Raw genomic sequence first — 27969 nt, 5'->3', positions numbered from 1 at the left:
ATGAAGATCACAGAGGGGAAGGACAGTTACAGGAGGAAGCTGGAGACCAAGCTCCAGCAGAACAACATGAGAGAGGTGTGGAAGAGGATGAGAACCATCACTGATCCTGGTAAGAAGGCAGACCAGATGATGGAAGGAGACCTACATGAGGCCAATAAGCTGAACCTGTTCTTCAACAGGTTTGAATAGATAGATTCTCCCCACTCTACCCCCAGCTCCTCTCAGTGCTCCCCTCCCCTGTGTACTCACCTCACACCCCAATTAACACCACCCCCTTCCTCCCACCAACCTGCCTGCACCTGCCTACACTCCCTCAACCTCCCTGTCGCCTCCCATCACTATCACTGTGGAGGAGGTGACGAGAATTTAGTCGCCTGTGTCCAGGAAAGGTGTCAGGTCCCTCAAAATTCTACTTACAATACCCCATAATGACATGATAATATGATGTCACAAGCTTGGTGCACCTATCTTTGGGTAGTTTGGTCCATTCCTCTTTGCAGCACCTCTCAAGCTCCATCAGGTTGGATGGGGAGCGTCGGTGCACAGACATTGTCAAATCTCTCCAGAGATGTTCAGTCAGATTCAGGTCTGGGCTCTGGCTGGGCCACTCAAGGACATTCACAGAGTTATCCTGAAGCCACTCCTTTGATATCTTGGCTGTGTGCTTAGGGTCACTGTCCTGCTGAAAGATGAACCGTCACCCCAGTATGAGGTCCAGAGCGCTCTGGAGCAGGTTTTCATCCAGGATGTCTCTGTACATTGCTGCATTCATCTTTCCCTCAATCCTGACTCGTCTCCCAGTTCCTGCTGCTGAAAAACATCCCCACAGCATGATGCTGCCACCACCATGCTTCACTGTAGGGATGGTGCCTGTTTTCCTCCCAACATGACGCCAAAGAGGAGTGGCGTTACAAAGGAGTGGCTTCCATCTGTGCACGATACCATACAGGCCTGATTGGTGGATTGCTGCAGAGATGGTTGTCCTTCTGGAAGGTTCTCTCTCCACAGAGGAATGCTGGAGCTCTGACAAAGTGACCATTGGGTTTTTGGTCACCTCCCTTACTAAGGTTCTTCTCCCCCGATCTCTCAGTTTAGACGGGCCACCAGCTGTAGGAAAAGTCCTAAATTTTAAAACCTGTCACACCTTAGATTTAGCCAGCATACGCCGACAGTATTAAAACACACAGGCCTCTCCTCCAGACAAACGCAGTAAAATAATCACACTCTGACGCCTCTCCTCCAGACAAACGCAGTAAAATAATCACACTCTGACGCCTCTCCTCTAGACAAACGCAGTAAAATAATCACACTCTGACACCTCTCCTCCAGACAAACGCAGTAAAATAATCACACTCTGACACCTCTCCTCCAGACAAACACAGTAAAATAATCACACTCTGACACCTCTCCTCTAGACAAACGCAGTAAAATAATCACACTCTGACGCCTCTCCTCCAGACAAACGCAGTAAAATAATCACACTCTGACACCTCTCCTCTAGACAAACGCAGTAAAATAATCACACTCTGACACCTCTCCTCTAGACAAACGCAGTAAAATAATCACACTCTGACACCTCTCCTCTAGACAAACGCAGTAAAATAATCACACTCTGACACCTCTCCTCTAGACAAACGCAGTAAAATAATCACACTCTGACACCTCTCCTCTAGACAAACGCAGTAAAATAATCACACTCTGACGCCTCTCCTCCAGACAAACGCAGTAAAATAATCACACTCTGACACCTCTCCTCCAGACAAACGCAGTAAAATAATCACACTCTGACACCTCTCCTCCAGACAAACACAGTAAAATAATCACACTCTGACGCCTCTCCTCCAGACAAACGCAGTAAAATAATCACACTCTGACACCTCTCCTCCAGACAAACGCAGTAAAATAATCACACTCTGACGCCTCTCCTCTAGACAAACGCAGTAAAATAATCACACTCTGACACCTCTCCTCCAGACAAACGCAGTAAAATAATCACACTCTGACACCTCTCCTCCAGACAAACGCAGTAAAATAATCACACTGTGACACCTCTCCTCCAGACAAACACAGTAAAATAATCACACTCTGACACCTCTCCTCTAGACAAACACAGTAAAATAATCACACTCTGACACCTCTCCTCTAGACAAACGCAGTAAAATAATCACACTCTGACGCCTCTCCTCCAGACAAACGCAGTAAAATAATCACACTCTGACGCCTCTCCTCCAGACAAACGCAGTAAAATAATCACACTCTGACGCCTCTCCTCTAGACAAACGCAGTAAAATAATCACACTCTGACACCTCTCCTCTAGACAAACGCAGTAAAATAATCACACTCTGACACCTCTCCTCCAGACAAACGCAGTAAAATAATCACACTCTGACAGCTCTCCTCCAGACAAACGCAGTAAAATAATCACACTCTGACACCTCTCCTCCAGACAAACACAGTAAAATAATCACACTCTGACACCTCTCCTCCAGACAAACGCAGTAAAATAATCACACTCTGACACCTCTCCTCCAGACAAACACAGTAAATAATCACACTCTGACACCTCTCCTCCAGACAAACGCAGTAAAATAATCACACTCTGACACCTCTCCTCCAGACAAACGCAGTAAAATAATCACACTCTGACACCTCTCCTCCAGACAAACACAGTAAAATAATCACACTCTGACACCTCTCCTCCAGACAAACACAGTAAAATAATCACACTCTGACACCTCTCCTCCAGACAAACGCAGTAAAATAATCACACTCTGACACCTCTCCTCCAGACAAACGCAGTAAAATAATCACACTCTGACACCTCTCCTCCAGACAAACGCAGTAAAATAATCACACTCTGACACCTCTCCTCCAGACAAACACAGTAAAATAATCACACTCTGACACCTCTCCTCCAGACAAACACAGTAAAATAATCACACTCTGACACCTCTCCTCCAGACAAACACAGTAAAATAATCACACTCTGACACCTCTCCTCCAGACAAACGCAGTAAAATAATCACACTCTGACACCTCTCCTCCAGACAAACGCAGTAAAATAATCACACTCTGACACCTCTCCTCTAGACAAACACAGTAAAATAATCACACTCTGACACCTCTCCTCTAGACAAACGCAGTAAAATAATCACACTCTGACGCCTCTCCTCCAGACAAACGCAGTAAAATAATCACACTCTGACGCCTCTCCTCCAGACAAACGCAGTAAAATAATCACACTCTGACACCTCTCCTCTAGACAAACGCAGTAAAATAATCACACTCTGACACCTCTCCTCTAGACAAACGCAGTAAAATAATCACACTCTGACACCTCTCCTCCAGACAAACGCAGTAAAATAATCACACTCTGACACCTCTCCTCCAGACAAACGCAGTAAAATAATCACACTCTGACACCTCTCCTCCAGACAAACGCAGTAAAATAATCACACTCTGACACCTCTCCTCCAGACAAACGCAGTAAAATAATCACACTCTGACACCTCTCCTCCAGACAAACACAGTAAAATAATCACACTCTGACGCCTCTCCTCCAGACAAACGCAGTAAAATAATCACACTCTGACACCTCTCCTCCAGACAAACGCAGTAAAATAATCACACTCTGACGCCTCTCCTCTAGACAAACGCAGTAAAATAATCACACTCTGACACCTCTCCTCCAGACAAACGCAGTAAAATAATCACACTCTGACGCCTCTCCTCTAGACAAACGCAGTAAAATAATCACACTCTGACGCCTCTCCTCTAGACAAACGCAGTAAAATAATCACACTCTGACGCCTCTCCTCCAGACAAACGCAGTAAAATAATCACACTCTGACACCTCTCCTCTAGACAAACGCAGTAAAATAATCACACTCTGACACCTCTCCTCTAGACAAACGCAGTAAAATAATCACACTCTGACGCCTCTCCTCCAGACAAACGCAGTAAAATAATCACACTCTGACGCCTCTCCTCCAGACAAACGCAGTAAAATAATCACACTCTGACACCTCTCCTCTAGACAAACGCAGTAAAATAATCACACTCTGACACCTCTCCTCTAGACAAACGCAGTAAAATAATCACACTCTGACACCTCTCCTCCAGACAAACGCAGTAAAATAATCACACTCTGACAGCTCTCCTCCAGACAAACGCAGTAAAATAATCACACTCTGACACCTCTCCTCCAGACAAACACAGTAAAATAATCACACTCTGACACCTCTCCTCCAGACAAACGCAGTAAAATAATCACACTCTGACACCTCTCCTCCAGACAAACACAGTAAAATAATCACACTCTGACGCCTCTCCTCCAGACAAACGCAGTAAAATAATCACACTCTGACACCTCTCCTCCAGACAAACGCAGTAAAATAATCACACTCTGACGCCTCTCCTCTAGACAAACGCAGTAAAATAATCACACTCTGACACCTCTCCTCCAGACAAACGCAGTAAAATAATCACACTCTGACACCTCTCCTCCAGACAAACGCAGTAAAATAATCACACTCTGACACCTCTCCTCCAGACAAACACAGTAAAATAATCACACTCTGACACCTCTCCTCTAGACAAACACAGTAAAATAATCACACTCTGACGCCTCTCCTCCAGACAAACGCAGTAAAATAATCACACTCTGACGCCTCTCCTCTAGACAAACGCAGTAAAATAATCACACTCTGACGCCTCTCCTCTAGACAAACGCAGTAAAATAATCACACTCTGACGCCTCTCCTCCAGACAAACGCAGTAAAATAATCACACTCTGACACCTCTCCTCTAGACAAACGCAGTAAAATAATCACACTCTGACACCTCTCCTCTAGACAAACGCAGTAAAATAATCACACTCTGACGCCTCTCCTCCAGACAAACGCAGTAAAATAATCACACTCTGACGCCTCTCCTCCAGACAAACGCAGTAAAATAATCACACTCTGACACCTCTCCTCTAGACAAACGCAGTAAAATAATCACACTCTGACACCTCTCCTCTAGACAAACGCAGTAAAATAATCACACTCTGACACCTCTCCTCCAGACAAACACAGTAAAATAATCACACTCTGACACCTCTCCTCTAGACAAACACAGTAAAATAATCACACTCTGACGCCTCTCCTCTAGACAAACGCAGTAAAATAATCACACTCTGACGCCTCTCCTCTAGACAAACGCAGTAAAATAATCACACTCTGACACCTCTCCTCCAGACAAACGCAGTAAAATAATCACACTCTGACACCTCTCCTCCAGACAAACACAGTAAAATAATCACACTCTGACACCTCTCCTCCAGACAAACGCAGTAAAATAATCACACTCTGACACCTCTCCTCCAGACAAACACAGTAAAATAATCACACTCTGACACCTCTCCTCTAGACAAACGCAGTAAAATAATCACACTCTGACGCCTCTCCTCCAGACAAACGCAGTAAAATAATCACACTCTGACACCTCTCCTCTAGACAAACACAGTAAAATAATCACACTCTGACACCTCTCCTCCAGACAAACGCAGTAAAATAATCACACTCTGACACCTCTCCTCCAGACAAACGCAGTAAAATAATCACACTCTGACACCTCTCCTCCAGACAAACGCAGTAAAATAATCACACTCTGACACCTCTCCTCCAGACAAACGCAGTAAAATAATCACACTCTGACGCCTCTCCTCCAGACAAACGCAGTAAAATAATCACACTCTGACACCTCTCCTCCAGACAAACGCAGTAAAATAATCACACTCTGACACCTCTCCTCCAGACAAACGCAGTAAAATAATCACACTCTGACACCTCTCCTCCAGACAAACGCAGTAAAATAATCACACTCTGACGCCTCTCCTCCAGACAAACGCAGTAAAATAATCACACTCTGACACCTCTCCTCCAGACAAACGCAGTAAAATAATCACACTCTGACACCTCTCCTCTAGACAAACGCAGTAAAATAATCACACTCTGACACCTCTCCTCCAGACAAACGCAGTAAAATAATCACACTCTGACACCTCTCCTCCAGACAAACGCAGTAAAATAATCACACTCTGACGCCTCTCCTCTAGACAAACACAGTAAAATAATCACACTCTGACGCCTCTCCTCCAGACAAACGCAAGTAAAATAATCACACTCTGACACCTCTCCTCCAGACAAACGCAGTAAAATAATCACACTCTGACGCCTCTCCTCCAGACAAACGCAGTAAAATAATCACACTCTGACACCTCTCCTCCAGACAAACGCAGTAAAATAATCACACTCTGACACCTCTCCTCTAGACAAACGCAGTAAAATAATCACACTCTGACACCTCTCCTCCAGACAAACGCAGTAAAATAATCACACTCTGACACCTCTCCTCTAGACAAACACAGTAAAATAATCACACTCTGACACCTCTCCTCCAGACAAACGCAGTAAAATAATCACACTCTGACACCTCTCCTCTAGACAAACGCAGTAAAATAATCACACTCTGACGCCTCTCCTCTAGACAAACGCAGTAAAATAATCACACTCTGACACCTCTCCTCCAGACAAACGCAGTAAAATAATCACACTCTGACACCTCTCCTCCAGACAAACGCAGTAAAATAATCACACTCTGACACCTCTCCTCCAGACAAACGCAGTAAAATAATCACACTCTGACACCTCTCCTCTAGACAAACGCAGTAAAATAATCACACTCTGACGCCTCTCCTCTAGACAAACACAGTAAAATAATCACACTCTGACACCTCTCCTCCAGACAAACACAGTAAAATAATCACACTCTGATACCTCTCCTCTAGACAAACACAGTAAATAATCACACTCTGACACCTCTCCTCCAGACAAACGCAGTAAAATAATCACACTCTGACACCTCTCCTCTAGACAAACACAGTAAAATAATCACACTCTGACACCTCTCCTCTAGACAAACACAGTAAAATAATCACACTCTGACACCTCTCCTCCAGACAAACACAGTAAAATAATCACACTCTGATACCTCTCCTCTAGACAAACACAGTAAAATAATCACACTCTGACACCTCTCCTCCAGACAAACGCAGTAAAATAATCACACTCTGACACCTCTCCTCTAGACAAACACAGTAAAATAATCACACTCTGACACCTCTCCTCCAGACAAACACAGTAAAATAATCACACTCTGACACCTCTCCTCTAGACAAACGCAGTAAAATAATCACACTCTGACGCCTCTCCTCTAGACAAACACAGTAAAATAATCACACTCTGACGCCTCTCCTCCAGACAAACACAGTAAAATAATCACACTCTGAAACCTCTCCTCTAGACACAGTAAAATAATCACACTCTGACGCCTCTCCTCTAGACAAACACAGTAAAATAATCACACTCTGACACCTCTCCTCCAGACAAACACAGTAAAATAATCACACTCTGACACCTCTCCTCTAGACAAACACAGTAAAATAATCACACTCTGACACCTCTCCTCCAGACAAACACAGTAAAATAATCACACTCTGACACCTCTCCTCTAGACAAACGCAGTAAAATAATCACACTCTGACGCCTCTCCTCCAGACAAACACAGTAAAATAATCACACTCTGACACCTCTCCTCCAGACAAACACAGTAAAATAATCACACTCTGACACCTCTCCTCCAGACAAACGCAGTAAAATAATCACACTCTGACGCCTCTCCTCCAGACAAACACAGTAAAATAATCACACTCTGACGCCTCTCCTCCAGACAAACGCAGTAAAATAATCACACTCTGACGCCTCTCCTCCAGACAAACGCAGTAAAATAATCACACTCTGACACCTCTCCTCCAGACAAACACAGTAAAATAATCACACTCTGACGCCTCTCCTCCAGACAAACACAGTAAAATAATCACACTCTGACGCCTCTCCTCCAGACAAACACAGTAAAATAATCACACTCTGACGCCTCTCCTCTAGACAAACACAGTAAAATAATCACACTCTGACGCCTCTCCTCCAGACAAACGCAGTAAAATAATCACACTCTGACACCTCTCCTCCAGACAAACGCAGTAAAATAATCACACTCTGACACCTCTCCTCTAGACAAACGCAGTAAAATAATCACACTCTGACACCTCTCCTCTAGACAAACGCAGTAAAATAATCACACTCTGACACCTCTCCTCTAGACAAACGCAGTAAAATAATCACACTCTGACGCCTCTCCTCTAGACAAACGCAGTAAAATAATCACACTCTGACACCTCTCCTCTAGACAAACACAGTAAAATAATCACACTCTGACGCCTCTCCTCCAGACAAACGCAGTAAAATAATCACACTCTGACACCTCTCCTCCAGACAAACGCAGTAAAATAATCACACTCTGACACCTCTCCTCTAGACAAACACAGTAAAATAATCACACTCTGACACCTCTCCTCCAGACAAACGCAGTAAAATAATCACACTCTGACACCTCTCCTCTAGACAAACGCAGTAAAATAATCACACTCTGACACCTCTCCTCCAGACAAACGCAGTAAAATAATCACACTCTGACACCTCTCCTCTAGACAAACGCAGTAAAATAATCACACTCTGACGCCTCTCCTCTAGACAAACGCAGTAAAATAATCACACTCTGACACCTCTCCTCCAGACAAACGCAGTAAAATAATCACACTCTGACACCTCTCCTCTAGACAAACGCAGTAAAATAATCACACTCTGACACCTCTCCTCCAGACAAACGCAGTAAAATAATCACACTCTGACACCTCTCCTCTAGACAAACGCAGTAAAATAATCACACTCTGACGCCTCTCCTCTAGACAAACACAGTAAAATAATCACACTCTGACACCTCTCCTCCAGACAAACACAGTAAAATAATCACACTCTGACGCCTCTCCTCTAGACAAACACAGTAAAATAATCACACTCTGACGCCTCTCCTCTAGACAAACACAGTAAAATAATCACACTCTGACGCCTCTCCTCTAGACAAACACAGTAAAATAATCACACTCTGACGCCTCTCCTCTAGACAAACACAGTAAAATAATCACACTCTGACGCCTCTCCTCTAGACAAACACAGTAAAATAATCACACTCTGACACCTCTCCTCCAGACAAACACAGTAAAATAATCACACTCTGACGCCTCTCCTCTAGACAAACACAGTAAAATAATCACACTCTGACACCTCTCCTCTAGACAAACGCAGTAAAATAATCACACTCTGACACCTCTCCTCCAGACAAACACAGTAAAATAATCACACTCTGACACCTCTCCTCTAGACAAACACAGTAAAATAATCACACTCTGACGCCTCTCCTCTAGACAAACGCAGTAAAATAATCACACTCTGACGCCTCTCCTCTAGACAAACGCAGTAAAATAATCACACTCTGACACCTCTCCTCCAGACAAACGCAGTAAAATAATCACACTCTGACACCTCTCCTCCAGACAAACACAGTAAAATAATCACACTCTGACACCTCTCCTCCAGACAAACGCAGTAAAATAATCACACTCTGACACCTCTCCTCCAGACAAACACAGTAAAATAATCACACTCTGACACCTCTCCTCTAGACAAACGCAGTAAAATAATCACACTCTGACGCCTCTCCTCCAGACAAACGCAGTAAAATAATCACACTCTGACACCTCTCCTCTAGACAAACACAGTAAAATAATCACACTCTGACACCTCTCCTCCAGACAAACGCAGTAAAATAATCACACTCTGACACCTCTCCTCCAGACAAACGCAGTAAAATAATCACACTCTGACACCTCTCCTCCAGACAAACGCAGTAAAATAATCACACTCTGACACCTCTCCTCCAGACAAACGCAGTAAAATAATCACACTCTGACGCCTCTCCTCCAGACAAACGCAGTAAAATAATCACACTCTGACACCTCTCCTCCAGACAAACGCAGTAAAATAATCACACTCTGACACCTCTCCTCCAGACAAACGCAGTAAAATAATCACACTCTGACACCTCTCCTCCAGACAAACGCAGTAAAATAATCACACTCTGACGCCTCTCCTCCAGACAAACGCAGTAAAATAATCACACTCTGACACCTCTCCTCCAGACAAACACAGTAAAATAATCACACTCTGACGCCTCTCCTCCAGACAAACGCAGTAAAATAATCACACTCTGACACCTCTCCTCCAGACAAACGCAGTAAAATAATCACACTCTGACGCCTCTCCTCCAGACAAACGCAGTAAAATAATCACACTCTGACACCTCTCCTCCAGACAAACGCAGTAAAATAATCACACTCTGACACCTCTCCTCTAGACAAACGCAGTAAAATAATCACACTCTGACACCTCTCCTCCAGACAAACACAGTAAAATAATCACACTCTGACACCTCTCCTCTAGACAAACACAGTAAAATAATCACACTCTGACGCCTCTCCTCCAGACAAACGCAGTAAAATAATCACACTCTGACACCTCTCCTCCAGACAAACGCAGTAAAATAATCACACTCTGACGCCTCTCCTCCAGACAAACGCAGTAAAATAATCACACTCTGACACCTCTCCTCCAGACAAACGCAGTAAAATAATCACACTCTGACACCTCTCCTCTAGACAAACGCAGTAAAATAATCACACTCTGACACCTCTCCTCCAGACAAACGCAGTAAAATAATCACACTCTGACACCTCTCCTCTAGACAAACGCAGTAAAATAATCACACTCTGACACCTCTCCTCCAGACAAACGCAGTAAAATAATCACACTCTGACACCTCTCCTCTAGACAAACGCAGTAAAATAATCACACTCTGACGCCTCTCCTCTAGACAAACGCAGTAAAATAATCACACTCTGACACCTCTCCTCCAGACAAACGCAGTAAAATAATCACACTCTGACACCTCTCCTCTAGACAAACGCAGTAAAATAATCACACTCTGACACCTCTCCTCCAGACAAACGCAGTAAAATAATCACACTCTGACACCTCTCCTCTAGACAAACGCAGTAAAATAATCACACTCTGACGCCTCTCCTCTAGACAAACACAGTAAAATAATCACACTCTGACACCTCTCCTCCAGACAAACACAGTAAAATAATCACACTCTGATACCTCTCCTCTAGACAAACACAGTAAAATAATCACACTCTGACACCTCTCCTCCAGACAAACGCAGTAAAATAATCACACTCTGACACCTCTCCTCTAGACAAACACAGTAAAATAATCACACTCTGACACCTCTCCTCTAGACAAACACAGTAAAATAATCACACTCTGACACCTCTCCTCCAGACAAACACAGTAAAATAATCACACTCTGATACCTCTCCTCTAGACAAACACAGTAAAATAATCACACTCTGACACCTCTCCTCCAGACAAACGCAGTAAAATAATCACACTCTGACACCTCTCCTCTAGACAAACACAGTAAAATAATCACACTCTGACACCTCTCCTCCAGACAAACACAGTAAAATAATCACACTCTGACACCTCTCCTCTAGACAAACGCAGTAAAATAATCACACTCTGACGCCTCTCCTCTAGACAAACACAGTAAAATAATCACACTCTGACACCTCTCCTCCAGACAAACACAGTAAAATAATCACACTCTGAAACCTCTCCTCTAGACACAGTAAAATAATCACACTCTGACGCCTCTCCTCTAGACAAACACAGTAAAATAATCACACTCTGACACCTCTCCTCCAGACAAACACAGTAAATAATCACACTCTGACACCTCTCCTCTAGACAAACACAGTAAAATAATCACACTCTGACACCTCTCCTCCAGACAAACACAGTAAAATAATCACACTCTGACACCTCTCCTCTAGACAAACGCAGTAAAATAATCACACTCTGACGCCTCTCCTCCAGACAAACACAGTAAAATAATCACACTCTGACACCTCTCCTCCAGACAAACACAGTAAAATAATCACACTCTGACACCTCTCCTCCAGACAAACGCAGTAAAATAATCACACTCTGACGCCTCTCCTCCAGACAAACACAGTAAAATAATCACACTCTGACACCTCTCCTCCAGACAAAGGCAGTAAAATAATCACACTCTGACGCCTCTCCTCCAGACAAACGCAGTAAAATAATCACACTCTGACACCTCTCCTCCAGACAAACACAGTAAAATAATCACACTCTGACGCCTCTCCTCCAGACAAACACAGTAAAATAATCACACTCTGACGCCTCTCCTCCAGACAAACACAGTAAAATAATCACACTCTGACGCCTCTCCTCTAGACAAACACAGTAAAATAATCACACTCTGACGCCTCTCCTCCAGACAAACGCAGTAAAATAATCACACTCTGACACCTCTCCTCCAGACAAACGCAGTAAAAAAATCACACTCTGACACCTCTCCTCTAGACAAACGCAGTAAAATAATCACACTCTGACACCTCTCCTCTAGACAAACGCAGTAAAATAATCACACTCTGACACCTCTCCTCTAGACAAACGCAGTAAAATAATCACACTCTGACGCCTCTCCTCTAGACAAACGCAGTAAAATAATCACACTCTGACACCTCTCCTCTAGACAACACAGTAAAATAATCACACTCTGACGCCTCTCCTCCAGACAAACGCAGTAAAATAATCACACTCTGACACCTCTCCTCCAGACAAACGCAGTAAAATAATCACACTCTGACACCTCTCCTCTAGACAAACGCAGTAAAATAATCACACTCTGACACCTCTCCTCCAGACAAACGCAGTAAAATAATCACACTCTGACACCTCTCCTCTAGACAAACGCAGTAAAATAATCACACTCTGACACCTCTCCTCCAGACAAACGCAGTAAAATAATCACACTCTGACACCTCTCCTCTAGACAAACGCAGTAAAATAATCACACTCTGACGCCTCTCCTCTAGACAAACGCAGTAAAATAATCACACTCTGACACCTCTCCTCCAGACAAACGCAGTAAAATAATCACACTCTGACACCTCTCCTCTAGACAAACGCAGTAAAATAATCACACTCTGACACCTCTCCTCCAGACAAACGCAGTAAAATAATCACACTCTGACACCTCTCCTCTAGACAAACGCAGTAAAATAATCACACTCTGACGCCTCTCCTCTAGACAAACACAGTAAAATAATCACACTCTGACACCTCTCCTCCAGACAAACACAGTAAAATAATCACACTCTGATACCTCTCCTCTAGACAAACACAGTAAAATAATCACACTCTGACACCTCTCCTCCAGACAAACGCAGTAAAATAATCACACTCTGACACCTCTCCTCTAGACAAACACAGTAAAATAATCACACTCTGACACCTCTCCTCTAGACAAACACAGTAAAATAATCACACTCTGACACCTCTCCTCTAGACAAACGCAGTAAAATAATCACACTCTGACACCTCTCCTCCAGACAAACACAGTAAAATAATCACACTCTGACACCTCTCCTCCAGACAAACACAGTAAAATAATCACACTCTGACACCTCTCCTCTAGACAAACACAGTAAAATAATCACACTCTGACACCTCTCCTCTAGACAAACACAGTAAAATAATCACACTCTGACACCTCTCCTCTAGACAAACGCAGTAAAATAATCACACTCTGACACCTCTCCTCCAGACAAACACAGTAAAATAATCACACTCTGACACCTCTCCTCCAGACAAACACAGTAAAATAATCACACTCTGATACCTCTCCTCTAGACAAACACAGTAAAATAATCACACTCTGACACCTCTCCTCCAGACAAACGCAGTAAATAATCACACTCTGACACCTCTCCTCTAGACAAACACAGTAAAATAATCACACTCTGACACCTCTCCTCCAGACAAACACAGTAAAATAATCACACTCTGACACCTCTCCTCTAGACAAACGCAGTAAAATAATCACACTCTGACGCCTCTCCTCTAGACAAACACAGTAAAATAATCACACTCTGACACCTCTCCTCCAGACAAACACAGTAAAATAATCACACTCTGACACCTCTCCTCCAGACAAACACAGTAAAATAATCACACTCTGACACCTCTCCTCTAGACAAACACAGTAAAATAATCACACTCTGACACCTCTCCTCTAGACAAACACAGTAAAATAATCACACTCTGACACCTCTCCTCCAGACAAACGCAGTAAAATAATCACACTCTGACACCTCTCCTCTAGACAAACACAGTAAAATAATCACACTCTGAAACCTCTCCTCTAGACACAGTAAAATAATCACACTCTGACACCTCTCCTCCAGACAAACACAGTAAAATAATCACACTCTGACACCTCTCCTCTAGACACAGTAAAATAATCACACTCTGACACCTCTCCTCCAGACACAGTAAAATAATCACACTCTGACACCTCTCCTCCAGACAAACACAGTAAAATAATCACACTCTGACACCTCTCCTCTAGACACAGTAAAATAATCACACTCTGACGTCTCTCCTCTAGACAAACGCAGTAAAATAATCACACTCTGACGTCTCTCCTCTAGACAAACGCAGTAAAATAATCACACTCTGACACCTCTCCTCTAGACAAACGCAGTAAAATAATCACACTCTGACGCCTCTCCTCTAGACAAACACAGTAAAATAATCACACTCTGACACCTCTCCTCCAGACAAACACAGTAAAATAATCACACTCTGATACCTCTCCTCTAGACAAACACAGTAAAATAATCACACTCTGACACCTCTCCTCCAGACAAACGCAGTAAAATAATCACACTCTGACACCTCTCCTCTAGACAAACGCAGTAAAATAATCACACTCTGACACCTCTCCTCCAGACAAACGCAGTAAAATAATCACACTCTGACGCCTCTCCTCTAGACAAACACAGTAAAATAATCACACTCTGACACCTCTCCTCTAGACAAACGCAGTAAAATAATCACACTCTGACACCTCTCCTCCAGACAAACACAATAAAATAATCACACTCTGACACCTCTCCTCTAGACAAACACAGTAAAATAATCACACTCTGAAACCTCTCCTCTAGACACAGTAAAATAATCACACTCTGACACCTCTCCTCCAGACAAACACAGTAAAATAATCACACTCTGACACCTCTCCTCTAGACACAGTAAAATAATCACACTCTGACACCTCTCCTCCAGACACAGTAAAATAATCACACTCTGACACCTCTCCTCCAGACAAACACAGTAAAATAATCACACTCTGACACCTCTCCTCTAGACACAGTAAAATAATCACACTCTGACGTCTCTCCTCTAGACAAACGCAGTAAAATAATCACACTCTGACAGCTCTCCTCCAGACAAACACAGTAAAATAATCACACTCTGACAGCTCTCCTCCAGACAAACACAGTAAAATAATCACACTCTGACACCTCTCCTCCAGACAAACACAGTAAAATAATCACACTCTGACACCTCTCCTCCAGACAAACACAGTAAAATAATCACACTCTGACAGCTCTCCTCCAGACAAACACAGTAAAATAATCACACTCTGACACCTCTCCTCCAGACAAACACAGTAAAATAATCACACTCTGACACCTCTCCTCCAGACAAACGCAGTAAAATAATCACACTCTGACGCCTCTCCTCTAGACAAACGCAGTAAAATAATCACACTCTGACGCCTCTCCTCCAGACAAACGCAGTAAAATAATCACACTCTGACGCCTCTCCTCCAGACAAACGCAGTAAAATAATCACACTCTGACACCTCTCCTCCAGACAAACACAGTAAAATAATCACACTCTGACGCCTCTCCTCCAGACAAACGCAGTAAAATAATCACACTCTGACAGCTCTCCTCTAGACACAGTAAAATAATCACACTCTGACGCCTCTCCTCCAGACAAACACAGTAAAATAATCACACTCTGACACCTCTCCTCCAGACAAACGCAGTAAAATAATCACACTCTGACGTCTCTCCTCTAGACAAACAGTAAAATAATCACACTCTGACACCTCTCCTCCAGACAAACGCAGTAAAATAATCACACTCTGACGTCTCTCCTCTAGACAAACGCAGTAAAATAATCACACTCTGACAGCTCTCCTCCAGACAAACGCAGTAAAATAATCACACGCGGGTGCCTCTCAAGACTGAAAAAAAGATGGATCATGACGTTATTGTGCTTCAACACGTACCTCGATTCACCGTCAGGTAGAAACAGCACTCTGTGGAATAGAGGTATTAGGGAGAGTGCTGGCACTGTTGATGTTGTTTAAAAATGCAAAACATAGTTTTTATCTGATAAATCGATAAATAATCAATAAAATACTCTTTTTCATAAATATTTGATAGCTGCAGCCCTACTGCAGATGCCACTTACTGAAAAATACAATAAAATAAATGACTGCTGATGCAAACCCCACAGTGGTTCTTATGTTTAAATACCTTCGGTTCATACTGTCTGCTTTGAGATAGAATTCAATGTAATATTTGATTGGGTCAAGGTCATTTAATTTCTTAATGTATCCTAAAACTCGCCTAAATCATCATCGTATAAACTGAATATTCGCACTCACCGGACAAAAGCAAGAGCACCAATGCTTTTATAAACCGGCTGGGATTTAAAAAAAACCCCCAGTATTTATTTTTCAAACCGTACTGAGACCCGGCACCTAAACAAGGCAGGGCACTTTCAAGGCTGGTAATTATTAACAAAATGCTGCATGTTGCCTGCACTGTAATATTGGTGTTAAGTTTCACATATATCCCTGGGTGTGACGAACCAACCTGCTTTAGATCATAGCCCTCTGTGTGGTTCCCCCTGCTTTAATGATGGACTGCAAGGTCACTTTTATGTTTTCTCTCCTTCCTTGCCAAAAACATTGGCATAAAAGTCCCCAAATATGACCAACATTACAACACAGATTCTAATCTGGTGGTGGGCAGCGAGGACTGAGACAGTGCAGGTTTTCCTTGCAACCAATCACCTCAGTATGTTGTGAAAGTGTAGTGACACGGACCCACAACAGGGGGCGCAAATGAACGGTCAATAGATGAGCCAAAAGGTAACAATTTAATGTTGTGAAACGTGCACAACGAACATACAGACAATCTCAGAATATAATTACAGTCAAATTACAAAGGTGACGTGTGGGCAGGCTCGAGGATAGAAGACGTCTGTCCTGAGAAGAGCCGGAACCACACGATTTCCGCCCCCACAGAACCTGGTGAATACTGGAGCCGCCAAGTCCCGAATTCCCAGGTGATCACCGTCCCCGACTGTCGGATCTGGTACTGCTGGCGAAGAACAAAGACAGTCAAGTGTGGGTGTGTGTACACCCAGTAACAACAACGGTGGGAATGCCACCTCCACCTCTCACTCAATATGTTGCAGCAGTCTCAGATGAAAAGGAGCGCCGTCTTGCACAGCCTCCGCAAAAACGACCGGTTCTCCTGCAAACACTCACAATAACAGATTTATAAATCTCACAAAAAGGCTGAGAGTATTACCTCCAATGAAGTATGATATCTCGGCGATGAGGTGGAGATGACGTCTGGTCTTTATGGAGTGCGATGATGAAGAATGTGTGACAGCTGTCAGGAATTAATGAGTGACAGCTGTCACTCCCGGCTGTGTCCGTGGCGGCAGCGCCCTCTCGTGCCTGAAGCCCGCACGTCAGGCAGGGCGCCCTTTGGTGGTGGGCCAGCAGTACATCCTCTTCTGGCGGCCCACACAACAGGACCCCCCCCTCAACGGGCGCCAGGAGGCACCCGACCAGACTTGTCCGGGTGTCTGCGGTAGAAATCGGCCAGGAGGGCCGGGTCCAGGATGAAGCTCCTCTTCACCCAGGAGCGTTCTTCGGGTCCATACCCTTCCCAGTCCGCCAAGTACTGGAACCCCCGGCCCATTCGACGGACGTCCAGGAGCCGGCGCACTGTCCAAGCCGGCTCCCCGTCAATGATCCGGGCAGGAGGCGGCGCCGGACCGGGAGCACAGAGGGGTGAGGTGTGGTGAGGCTTGAGTCTGGACACATGAAAAACCGGGTGGATCCGCAGTGAAGCTGGGAGTCGGAGCTTCACTGCGGCAGGACTGAGGATTTTGAGGATCTTGAAAGGTCCAATGTACCGGTCCTTCAACTTGGGGGAGTCCACTTGGAGGGGGATGTCCTTCGTGGACAGCCACACCTCCTGCCCGGGCTGGTAAGCAGGGGCCGGGGATCGCCGGCGGTCTGCATGGGTCTTCGCCCTCGTCCGGGCCTTCAACAAGGCAGAACGGGTGGAGCGCCACACCCGACGGCACTTCCGCAGGTGGGCCTGGACCGAGGGCACACCGACCTCTCCCTCCACCACGGGGAACAACGGGGGCTGATACCCCAAACACACCTCAAATGGGGAGAGGCCGGTGGCGGAAGACACCTGGCTGTTATGCGCATACTCGATCCAGGCCAGATGGTTACTCCAGGCCGTCGGGTGTGCGGATGTGACGCAGCGGAGGGTCTGTTCCAGTTCCTGGTTGGCCCGCTCTGCCTGTCCGTTCGTCTGTGGATGGTACCCGGACGAGAGGCTCACGGTGGCCCCCAGTTCCCTGCAGAAGCTCCTCCAGACGTGTGAGGAGAACTGGGGACCACGATCTGAGATGATGTCGGTGGGTATCCCATGCAGACGGACAACATGGTGGACCAGGAGGTCTGCTGTCTCCTGGGCTGTTGGGAGCTTCGGGAGGGCCACGAAGTGGGCCGCCTTGGAGAATCGGTCCACTATCGTGAAGATGGTGGTGTTGCCCTGGGATGGCGGGAGGCCCGTGACGAAATCCAGGCCGATGTGGGACCAGGGGCGATGAGGCACAGGAAGCGGTTGGAGTAGTCCTTGGGCCTTCCTGTGGTCAGCCTTGCCCCTGGCACAGGTGGTGCAGGCCTGGATATACTCCCGGACGTTGGCCTCCATAGACGCCCACCAGAAGCGCTGCCGGACAACTGCCACGGTCCTTCGCACCCCTGGATGACAGGAGAGCTTGGAACCGTGACAGAAGTCCAAGACTGCAGCTCTGGCCTCTGGTGGGACGTATAAACGGTTCTTCGGACCTGTACCTGGGTCCGGGCTTCATGCCAGGGCCTCCCGGACGATCTTCTCCACGTCCTAGGTGAGGGTGGCCATGATAATGGACTCCGGCAGGATGGGCTCCGGTGGATCCGACAGTGCAGTTTTGACCTCCTCTTCGTGTACCCGGGACAAGGCATCCGACCTCTGGTTCTTGGTCCCGGGGCGATAGGTGATCCGGAAGTCAAAACGCCCGAAGAACAGTGACCAGCGGGCTTGCCTAGGGTTCAGCCGCTTGGCGGTCCTGATATACTCCAGGTTCCGATGGTCAGTGAAAACCGTGAATGGCACAGACGCTCCCTCCAACAGGTGTCTCCACTCCTCAAGAGCCTCTTTCACCGCAAGGAGTTCTCGATTGCCGACGTCATAGTTCCGTTCAGCCGGGGTCAACCTGCGTGAAAAGTAGGCACACGGGTGAAGAACCTTATCGGTCTCTCCGCTCTGGGACAGCACGGCTCCTATCCCTGAGTCAGAGGCGTCCACTTCAACCACGAACTGGCGGCTAGGGTCGGGCTGCACCAAAACTGGCGCAGTAGAGAACCGTCGTTTCAACTCCTTGAACGCAGCTTCGCACCGATCCGACCAGATGAAGGGGACTTTTGGAGAGGTCAGGGCTGTCAGGGGGCTAACTACCTGACTGTAGCCCTTAATGAACCTCCTATAGAAATTAGCGAAGCCGAGGAACTGTTGCAGCTTCCTACGGCTTGTTGGTTGGGGCCAATCTCTCACCGCCGCAACCTTGGCCGGATCAGGGGCGACGGAGTTAGAGGAGATGATAAACCCCAGGAAGGACAAAGACGTGCGGTGAAACTCGCACTTCTCGCCCTTCACAAACAGTCGGTTCTCTAATAACCGCTGCAGGACCTGACGTACATGCTGGACATGGGTCTCAGGATCCGGAGAAAAGATGAGAATATCGTCCAGATATACGAAGATGAATCGGTGCAGGAAGTCCCGCAAGTCGTCGTTAACCAAGGCTTGGAACGTCGCGGGGGGGGTGGTGAGGCCGAACGGCATGACCAGGTACTCAAAGTGACCTAACGGGGTGTTAAATGCCGTCTTCCATTCGTCTCCCTTCCGGATCCAAACCAGGTGATACGCATTTCTAAGATCCAGCTTAGTAAAGATTTTGGCTCCATGCAGGGGGGTGAACACGGAATCCAACAATGGCAACGGGTATTGATTGCGAACCGTAATCTCATTCAGCCCCCTGTAATCAATGCATGGACGGAGTCCGCCATCTTTCTTGCCCACAAAAAAGAAACCTGCCCCCATCGGGGAGGTGGAGTTCCGGATCAGCCCGGCAGCTAATGAGTCCCGGATGTAGGTCTCCATTGATTCGCGCTCAGGTCGTGAGAGGTTGTACAGCCTGCTGGACGGGAACTCAGCGCCTGGAACCAAATCAATGGCACAATTGTACGGACGGTGCGGGGGAAGGGTGAGTGCCAGATCCTTGCTGAAGACGTCAACAAGATCGTGGTACTCAACCGGCACTGCCGTCAGATTGGGAGGGACTTTGACCTCCTCCTTAGCCTGTAAACCGGGAGGAACCGAGGATCCTAAACACATCCGATGGCAGGTTTCGCTCCACTGAACCACCACCCCAGACGGCCAATCAATCCGGGGATTGTGCTTCAACATCCATGGGAAGCCCAAAATCACGCGGGAGGTAGAAGGAGTTACAAAAAACTCAATCTCCTCCCGATGGTTTCCAGACACCACCAGAGTTACTGGCTGTGTCTTGTGTGTGAGTAAAGGGAGGAGGGTGCCATCTAGTGCCCGAACCTGTAATGGCGAAGGAAGCGCCACCAGAGGGAGCCCTACCTCCCTTGCCCATCTGCTGTCTAGCAGATTCCCTTCTGACCCCGTGTCCACCAGTGCTGGGGCTTGAAGGGTTAAATCCCCGCTCAGGATTGTGACTGGGAGTCGTGTGGCAATCTGTGTGTGTCTCAATTGAATGTTTTGACCCCCCCTTAGCCCAGTCTCTAAGGGCGAGTGTTGTCGTTTTGGCCGTTTGGGGCAGTTTTTCTGTATGTGCTCCTTTGAGCTGCAGAGAAAACACTCCCCGCGGATCAGCCTCCTCATTTTGGCCCTGTGCGTTTCCCTAACAACGTCAGCAGGGGGGAGCTGTTACCCCACGGAGCGCTGTGGTTGTGGAGCGTGGGGAGGGCGGCGCCTTTTCGAACCCGGAAGGGAGAGGGGCGGCGCGTATCCGGTCACGTCCTTCGCCTCGCTCCCGACAGCGTTCCTCCAACCGATTGTCTAACCGTATAACGAGATCGATAAGCCCATCTAAATCCCGCGGTTCCTCCTTAGCTACTTAGCTGCTCCTTCAGAACCAACGACAGTCCGTTTATGAAGGCGGCGCGGAGCGCAACGTTATTCCAGCCGGACCTCGCAGCCGCCATGCGGAAGTTGACTGCATAAGCGGCTGCGCTCTCGCGTCCCTGTCTCATTGACAGCAGCACGGTTGAAGCGGTCTCTCCTCTGTTAGGGTGATCAAACACTGTTCTGAACTCCCCCACAAACCCAGTGTATGCTGATAACAACCGTGAGTTCTGTTCCCAGAGCGCTGTAGCCCAGGCGCGTGCTTTACCCCGAAGCAGAGCAATCACATAAGCTATTTTACTAGCATCTGATGCGTACATGACGGGACGTTGTGCGAAGACGAGCGAACATTGCATGAGGAAGTCCGCGCACGTCTCCACACAACCTCCGTACGGCTCAGGAGGGCTTATGTATGCTTCAGGGGATGGTGGGAGGGGTTGTTGAACCACCACTGGAACGTTCATATTCTGCACAGGGTCGGCAGGAGGACGAGCTGCAGCAGCGCCCTGAGCGCTCGCCGCCATCTGTGCGGAGAGAGCCTCCACCCTGCGGTTCAGGAGGATGTTTTGCTCGGTCATTTGGTCCAACCGAGCCGTAAAGGCGGTGAGAATGTGCTGTAGCTCACCAATCATGCCTCCTGCAGACGCCTGCGCTCCCTGCTCTCCCATTGGTCGTTCAACAGCCGGGTGACGCCCCTCGGAGTCCTTGACGCCGGCCGAGATATCCTGTTGTGAAAGTGTAGTGACACGGACCCACAACAGGGGGCGCAAATGAACGGTCAATAGATGAGCCAAAAGGTAACAATTTAATGTTGTGAAACGTGCACAACAAACATACAGACAATCTCAGAATATAATTACAGTCAAATTACAAAGGTGACGTGTGGGCAGGCTCGAGGATAGAAGACGTCTGTCCTGAGAAGAGCCGGAACCACACGATTTCCGCCCCCACAGAACCTGGTGAATACTGGAGCCGCCAAGTCCCGAATTCCCAGGTGATCACCGTCCCCGACTGTCGGATCTGGTACTGCTGGCGAAGAACAAAGACAGTCAAGTGTGGGTGTGTGTACACCCAGTAACAACAGCGGTGGGAATGCCACCTCCACCTCTCACTCAATATGTTGCAGCGGTCTCAGATGAAAAGGAGCGCCGTCTTGCACAGCCTCCGCAAAAACGACCGGTTCTCCTGCAAACACTCACAATAACAGATTTATAAATCTCACAAAAAGGCTGAGAGTATTACCTCCAATGAAGTATGATATCTCTGCGATGAGGTGGAGATGACGTCTGGTCTTTATGGAGTGCGATGATGAAGAATGTGTGACAGCTGTCAGGAATTAATGAGTGACAGCTGTCACTCCCGGCTGTGTCCGTGGCGGCAGCGCCCTCTCGTGCCTGAAGCCCGCACGTCAGGCAGGGCGCCGTTTGGTGGTGGGCCAGCAGTACATCCTCTTCTGGCGGCCCACACAACACAGTAGGTGGGTTGCTGATGAGCTTCTCCCCTAAACATAAACACTTGATTGTCAATGAAATTACCTGCTGAGGTGATTGGTAGTATGGAAAACCTAGAGTGTCTCAGCCCTTCATGGCACATGATTGCCCACCCCTGTTCTAATCCAATTACATTTTTTTCCGCAAATGTGATTGGTTAATCGTGTGAGATTTCAGACCATATATACCGGGTGTAAGGTTGCAAAATATTTGACCGTTGCACATTTAATGTATTACTCCGGCCGTGCGCACTGCTTCGCAGATGTCAATAATGGCGCTGTTAGCTGAGAGCGAGAGAAAGTCACATACCAACGACGATGCTGAAATGGGTGAATTTAAGCTACCATACGAAAGTATTGATGTGTATTCTGATACAGAATTACTGTTTGATGGATTTTCACACTTGATGCATTACTCCGTGCCCCATATGCTGTTTGAGTGATGCTGCATTGATGGTAAGCCTCGCCGACCGGATTACCTTCAGAAAAATAAACCATGCAAACGATGCAGTTGGATTAGAATGGGAATAACCCCCTTGTGCCTGATGATTTACGGATGTTCATGCTTAATTACGTCACAAATATAAAACTGCGTTTTACTCAAAAAGCTCAATTTGCAACCGTATAACCAGCATGAACATCCGTAAATCATCAGACACAACAGGGTTTTCCCTAAGTCTAAAAACTACAAAGTAAATGGTAAATGGACTGCATTTATATAGCACTTTTCCATTTGCATGAGACGCACAAAGTGTTTTACAATAATGCCTCACATTCACCTGATGTCAAGGTGCCGCCATAGAAGTTACTCACTACACATCGGGAGCAACTAGAGGATTAAGGACCTTAGTGATTTTCCAGTCAGGCAGGGATTTGAACTGAGGATCCTCTGCTCTCAAGCCCAACGCTTAACCACTAGACCATCACCTCTGCCTCCCCTACAAAGACGCTCAAATGACCCGCAAGGACAATTACACGTATCATACCATTGGTTTGGTAAAGAAGTGGAGTTCGTTGAGGGAGAAATTAATCCAGAAAAAAGCACTGTTGCTGCAGTAAATTGCATAAAGACATGACGGAGAACTTTAGAAAGGTCATGTGCACATTTATGTCATTGCATTGCCACAGAGTTACGGAGCTGTAGAAGCATAAGAGGCACAAAGTCCAGCCTCACTATACTGCCACCTACACAAAATGAATGTTCGCCATGCCAGAGTGGAAGCTGTAGCGAGGTAGGGGTCCAATGAAGCATTGGACAAAATCAAATTTTGCTCCAACTGTATTGCAAAATACCACATTATGTGTCTGTCTGATCATTAAAATTTGAACTACATGACTGAATGTTATGGGGTAAAAACAGCAAAAATGAAGTGTGGAAGCATGTGGCACCCAGGCAGACAACTAATTGGTTCCCACTTTACTACAATAACCATCTACGTATCTGCCACAGTCAGGTGAAAGGTGGGTCTCCAGCCACCGGAGTCCTCAACACTGAGGCGCCAGTGAGTTGGGTCACGCACAGAGAGATGGGCCACGTGTCTAATGTGTCAAAGCTGACACTCCCCCACAATGCAGGTGATACTCCTCATCTTCGTCTCTCTAATGCCTGGTTCACACGGCAGGATTTTAAAATTATCTGTTGGTTTCCAAAACCTGTGAGCCCACACACGTGGAGATAAATAAAAATCATAGATCTAACAAGTTTGGTCATACAGTGTGTGGTGTTCGGCCACACGGTGAAGTCAACACACCACACATGAACAGATTTCACACACGAACATTCCCAGGTCAGACAGGAAATCTCGCAAAATCTCTCGAGATTAAACGTGATTTCAGAGTAAACAGATGGAGATAGTTTGTGGACTCTTTAAAACAGAGGGGAAAAAACGATATAAAAAGAAAAAGAAAAGGTGTTCTTTAAAGGAGTGGAGACAGCACGACCACCGGACTTTCTGGTAAGTCAAAACAGCTGTTCTGATTTTATTTTCCGCTCGGTACGTCCGTCACCCTGCTTTCTGATTGGCTGCATGTCACATTCAGCAGGCTGCGTGCTCGTTTGTGGTCGGAGGACACGACACGCTGCGATATGGGGCCAAGACAATCTAACATGTAGAATATCCCCAGATTTGTGATCGGAGCGCCCCTGGCGTCCTTCTGAGCAGATCAGATCGCTCTGAACACACCACACATGGCAGGAATATCTGATAAGATCTTTAGCATCATCACGGTTGTTGGGGCATCCTTAAGATTGTCATAAGGGGAAGATCACGTCCGATACTGGTCTAATTATCTTGCCGTGTGAACCAGGCTTAAGTAACACTTGTTTGATAGAAGTCATTAAAAGTGGTGACAAAGGTCAGTTTCAGATTATTTACATGACTGCTATTCCAACATTTATTATTTATTCAAATGCTTCTTTGCAGATATGAAGCAGTTGGTGATTAAAGGAGAAATTCTCACTGAACAGTATGAGAGGAATCTGAGTGTCAACCAGGAGGACATTAAAGAGGAACAGGAGGAGCTCTGGATTAGTCACCGTGGACAGCAGCTTCACCGGCATGAGGAGGCTGACATCGTGATGTTTTCTTTCACTGCTGTCCCCATAAAGAGTGAAAATGATGATGAAAAAGTACAGCTAGAACAGGTTCTTCAAACCCAAAGTGATGAGAGCACAAAGGAGCCTGTAGCCAGCAGCTCGACAGTACACAGAACACTGAGAGCACAAGCTGATGGACAGGATGGTGGAGGACCACAACCAACCAGCAACACTGGTATAACTAATTGTTTTCAGCCAGATACCAAAGATGGATCAGACAGTTCTGCAACTGAGAATGATGACAGTTGTGACTGGAAACAGGCCAGAGAACTTGGTTCAGAGTTTAACTGTCTCAAAAACAGCAATGTATCTGCTAGTTCAACCAGCTACTCAAACATCACTAAGAAAGAAATGAATTCCTCTGAAAATGGAAAGGTGTGTGGTCACATGAACAATTCGAAGCAACCCAAAGGGAAGCAAGCAAGTGAAAAATCATTAAGTCATCCTCATTGTGGTAAAAGATTGAGGAGAAAGGGCCTGAAAACACACGACAATTCATACAGGAGAGAAACCATTTAGCTGTTCTGAGTGTGGACAAAGCTTCAGAAAGAAGAGCAATCTTAACACACACATGAGAATTCACACAGGAGACTAGTGGAGGCAGTCCATACTTTTTCTAAGGAAATCGGTATGGAATTTGGGCTAGATAAGTGCTCTAAATGTACAATCAGAGGTGGTAAAAAGCAGGTCACAGAAAATATACAGTTGGATGAGGGGAACGTTATTGAAGATTTGGCTGAGGATTCCACGTACAAATATCTGGGAATTGAAGAAAATACTACAATAGAGCATAAAAAAATGAGAGAGAAAGTAACACAAGAATACTTAAACCGCTTAAAGAAGATCTGTAAATCAGAATTGATACCAAAGAACAAGATCACGGCCATAAACCAGTTTGCATTGCCTGTGTTGAGCTATGGCTTTGGCATAGTAGACTGGCCACAGGGTGAGCTTAACAAATTAGATACTAAACTAGGAAGATGCTCACCCTACATAAAATTACATACAGAAATCAATGTATGGATAGAATATATCTCCCTCGTCGAGAAGGCGGCTTAGGTCTAGTGGAGATCAACCAGGCTTATAGAGCATCTATAATAAGTATTGGGCAGTACTTAAAGAGCTCTCAAGAAGAAGTTATGAAAAGGTTATGCAACATCATATTAAGACTATGCCACAACAGACCTCTATTATAAAATTGGCAGAAAACTTTGGCGGAGATCTTTTGCGAGAGAGAGAAAGTAATGAGCTGACACCTGCAACGACACTAGCAAGACAGGCCAGGGAAAAAATACAGCAAAAGAGAACAAAAACATCGAATGAATAGATGGAAACAGCACAAAAAGGCTGGCCGATTCCAAGAAAGAACTTGAAAAAGAATACATAGACAAAGAAGGATCTGTGCGCTGGCTTACAAACGGAGAACTTGGTTTGATGGGAAAGAATTATAGTTGGAGCGCAAGACCAAGGACTATTAACAAATGGCTTCAAAAAAATGGCAGGAATATCACAGAATGATCAATGCCGTTTCTGTCATGCAGCTGTTGAGAGTGTAAACCACTTAGTATCAGCATGTCAGATCCTCATGGCAGACGGACATTACACAAGCCGGCATAACAAGATCTGTAAGTATTTACATTGGAAAGTATGCAAGGAACTGGAGGTGGAAGTAGAGGGACACGTTTGGGAGTATGAGCCAGCACCAGTCTCATCCAATGGAAAAGTGATTGTCTTTTATGACAAAGAGATCCCAGCAGGAAGACATATCGAAAGAGGTGCAGTAAAACCTGATATTGTCATTTGGAACAAGCAAGAGAAGACAGCAAAAATTATTGATGTGACAGTCCCCAATTACTATGGCCTGAATAGAGCTGAAAGGGAGAAAATTACGAAATACCAAGACCTTAAAAATGATCTACGAATAACGTGGTCATTGAAAGAAATTGATATCATACCAGTCGTGAGTGGGAGCAACAGGGCTTATGAAGAAGAACCTGAAGAAATATCTTGAGGCAATCCCTGGTCACCCAAGTGCCCATGAGGTGCAGATATCCGCAGTTAAAGGAACAGTTACCATCTTGAAGAGAGCCCTCGGATACAATGCCAATAATGATTAATGATTAGGATGTAACTGTAGACCCCAGGGTTGGGGCCCATTACACTCTGTAAAAAAAGAAATTGAAGAGACTAAGTATGCAAGGAACTGGAGGTGGAAGTAGAGGGACACGTTTGGGAGTATGAGCCAGCACCAGTCTTATCCAATGGAAAAGTGACTGTCTTTTATGACAAAGAGATCCCAGCAGGAAGACATATCGAAGGAGGTGCAGTAAAACCTGATATTGTTATTTGAAACAAGCAAGAGAAGACAGCAAAAATTATTGATGTGACAGTCCCCAATGACTATGGCCTGA

The 27969-nt window shown here is 45.9% G+C and overlaps 1 protein-coding gene across 1 annotated transcript; it reads left to right on the top strand.

Moving 5' to 3' along the window:
- LOC117505886 lies at nt 1-26355 on the top strand. The gene is made up of 3 exons (XM_034165422.1): nt 1-179; nt 24413-24537; nt 25386-26355. The coding sequence occupies exons 1-3, from the start codon at nt 1-3 to the stop codon at nt 26075-26077; spliced, it is 996 nt and encodes a 331-aa protein (XP_034021313.1). The 3' UTR covers nt 26078-26355.
- Nucleotides 26356-27969: the final 1614 nt, after the last annotated feature.

This window comes from Thalassophryne amazonica, unplaced genomic scaffold (genome assembly GCF_902500255.1).
Source record: "Thalassophryne amazonica unplaced genomic scaffold, fThaAma1.1, whole genome shotgun sequence".
In the NCBI taxonomy this organism is placed as follows: Eukaryota; Metazoa; Chordata; class Actinopteri; order Batrachoidiformes; family Batrachoididae; genus Thalassophryne; species Thalassophryne amazonica.
This window is presented reverse-complemented; position numbering and strand designations above follow the sequence as displayed.

Excerpts from the sequence above, each read along its gene's own strand:
- LOC117505886 (XM_034165422.1), top strand. The coding sequence starts at position 1 with ATGAAGATCACAGAGGGGAAGGACAGTTACAGGAGGAAGCTGGAGACC. Across the intron at positions 180-24,412 it reads CTGAACCTGTTCTTCAACAG|TCAGGTGAAAGGTGGGTCTC; the intron begins GTTTGAATAGAT and ends TATCTGCCACAG. Across the intron at positions 24,538-25,385 it reads GACACTCCCCCACAATGCAG|ATATGAAGCAGTTGGTGATT; the intron begins GTGATACTCCTC and ends GCTTCTTTGCAG.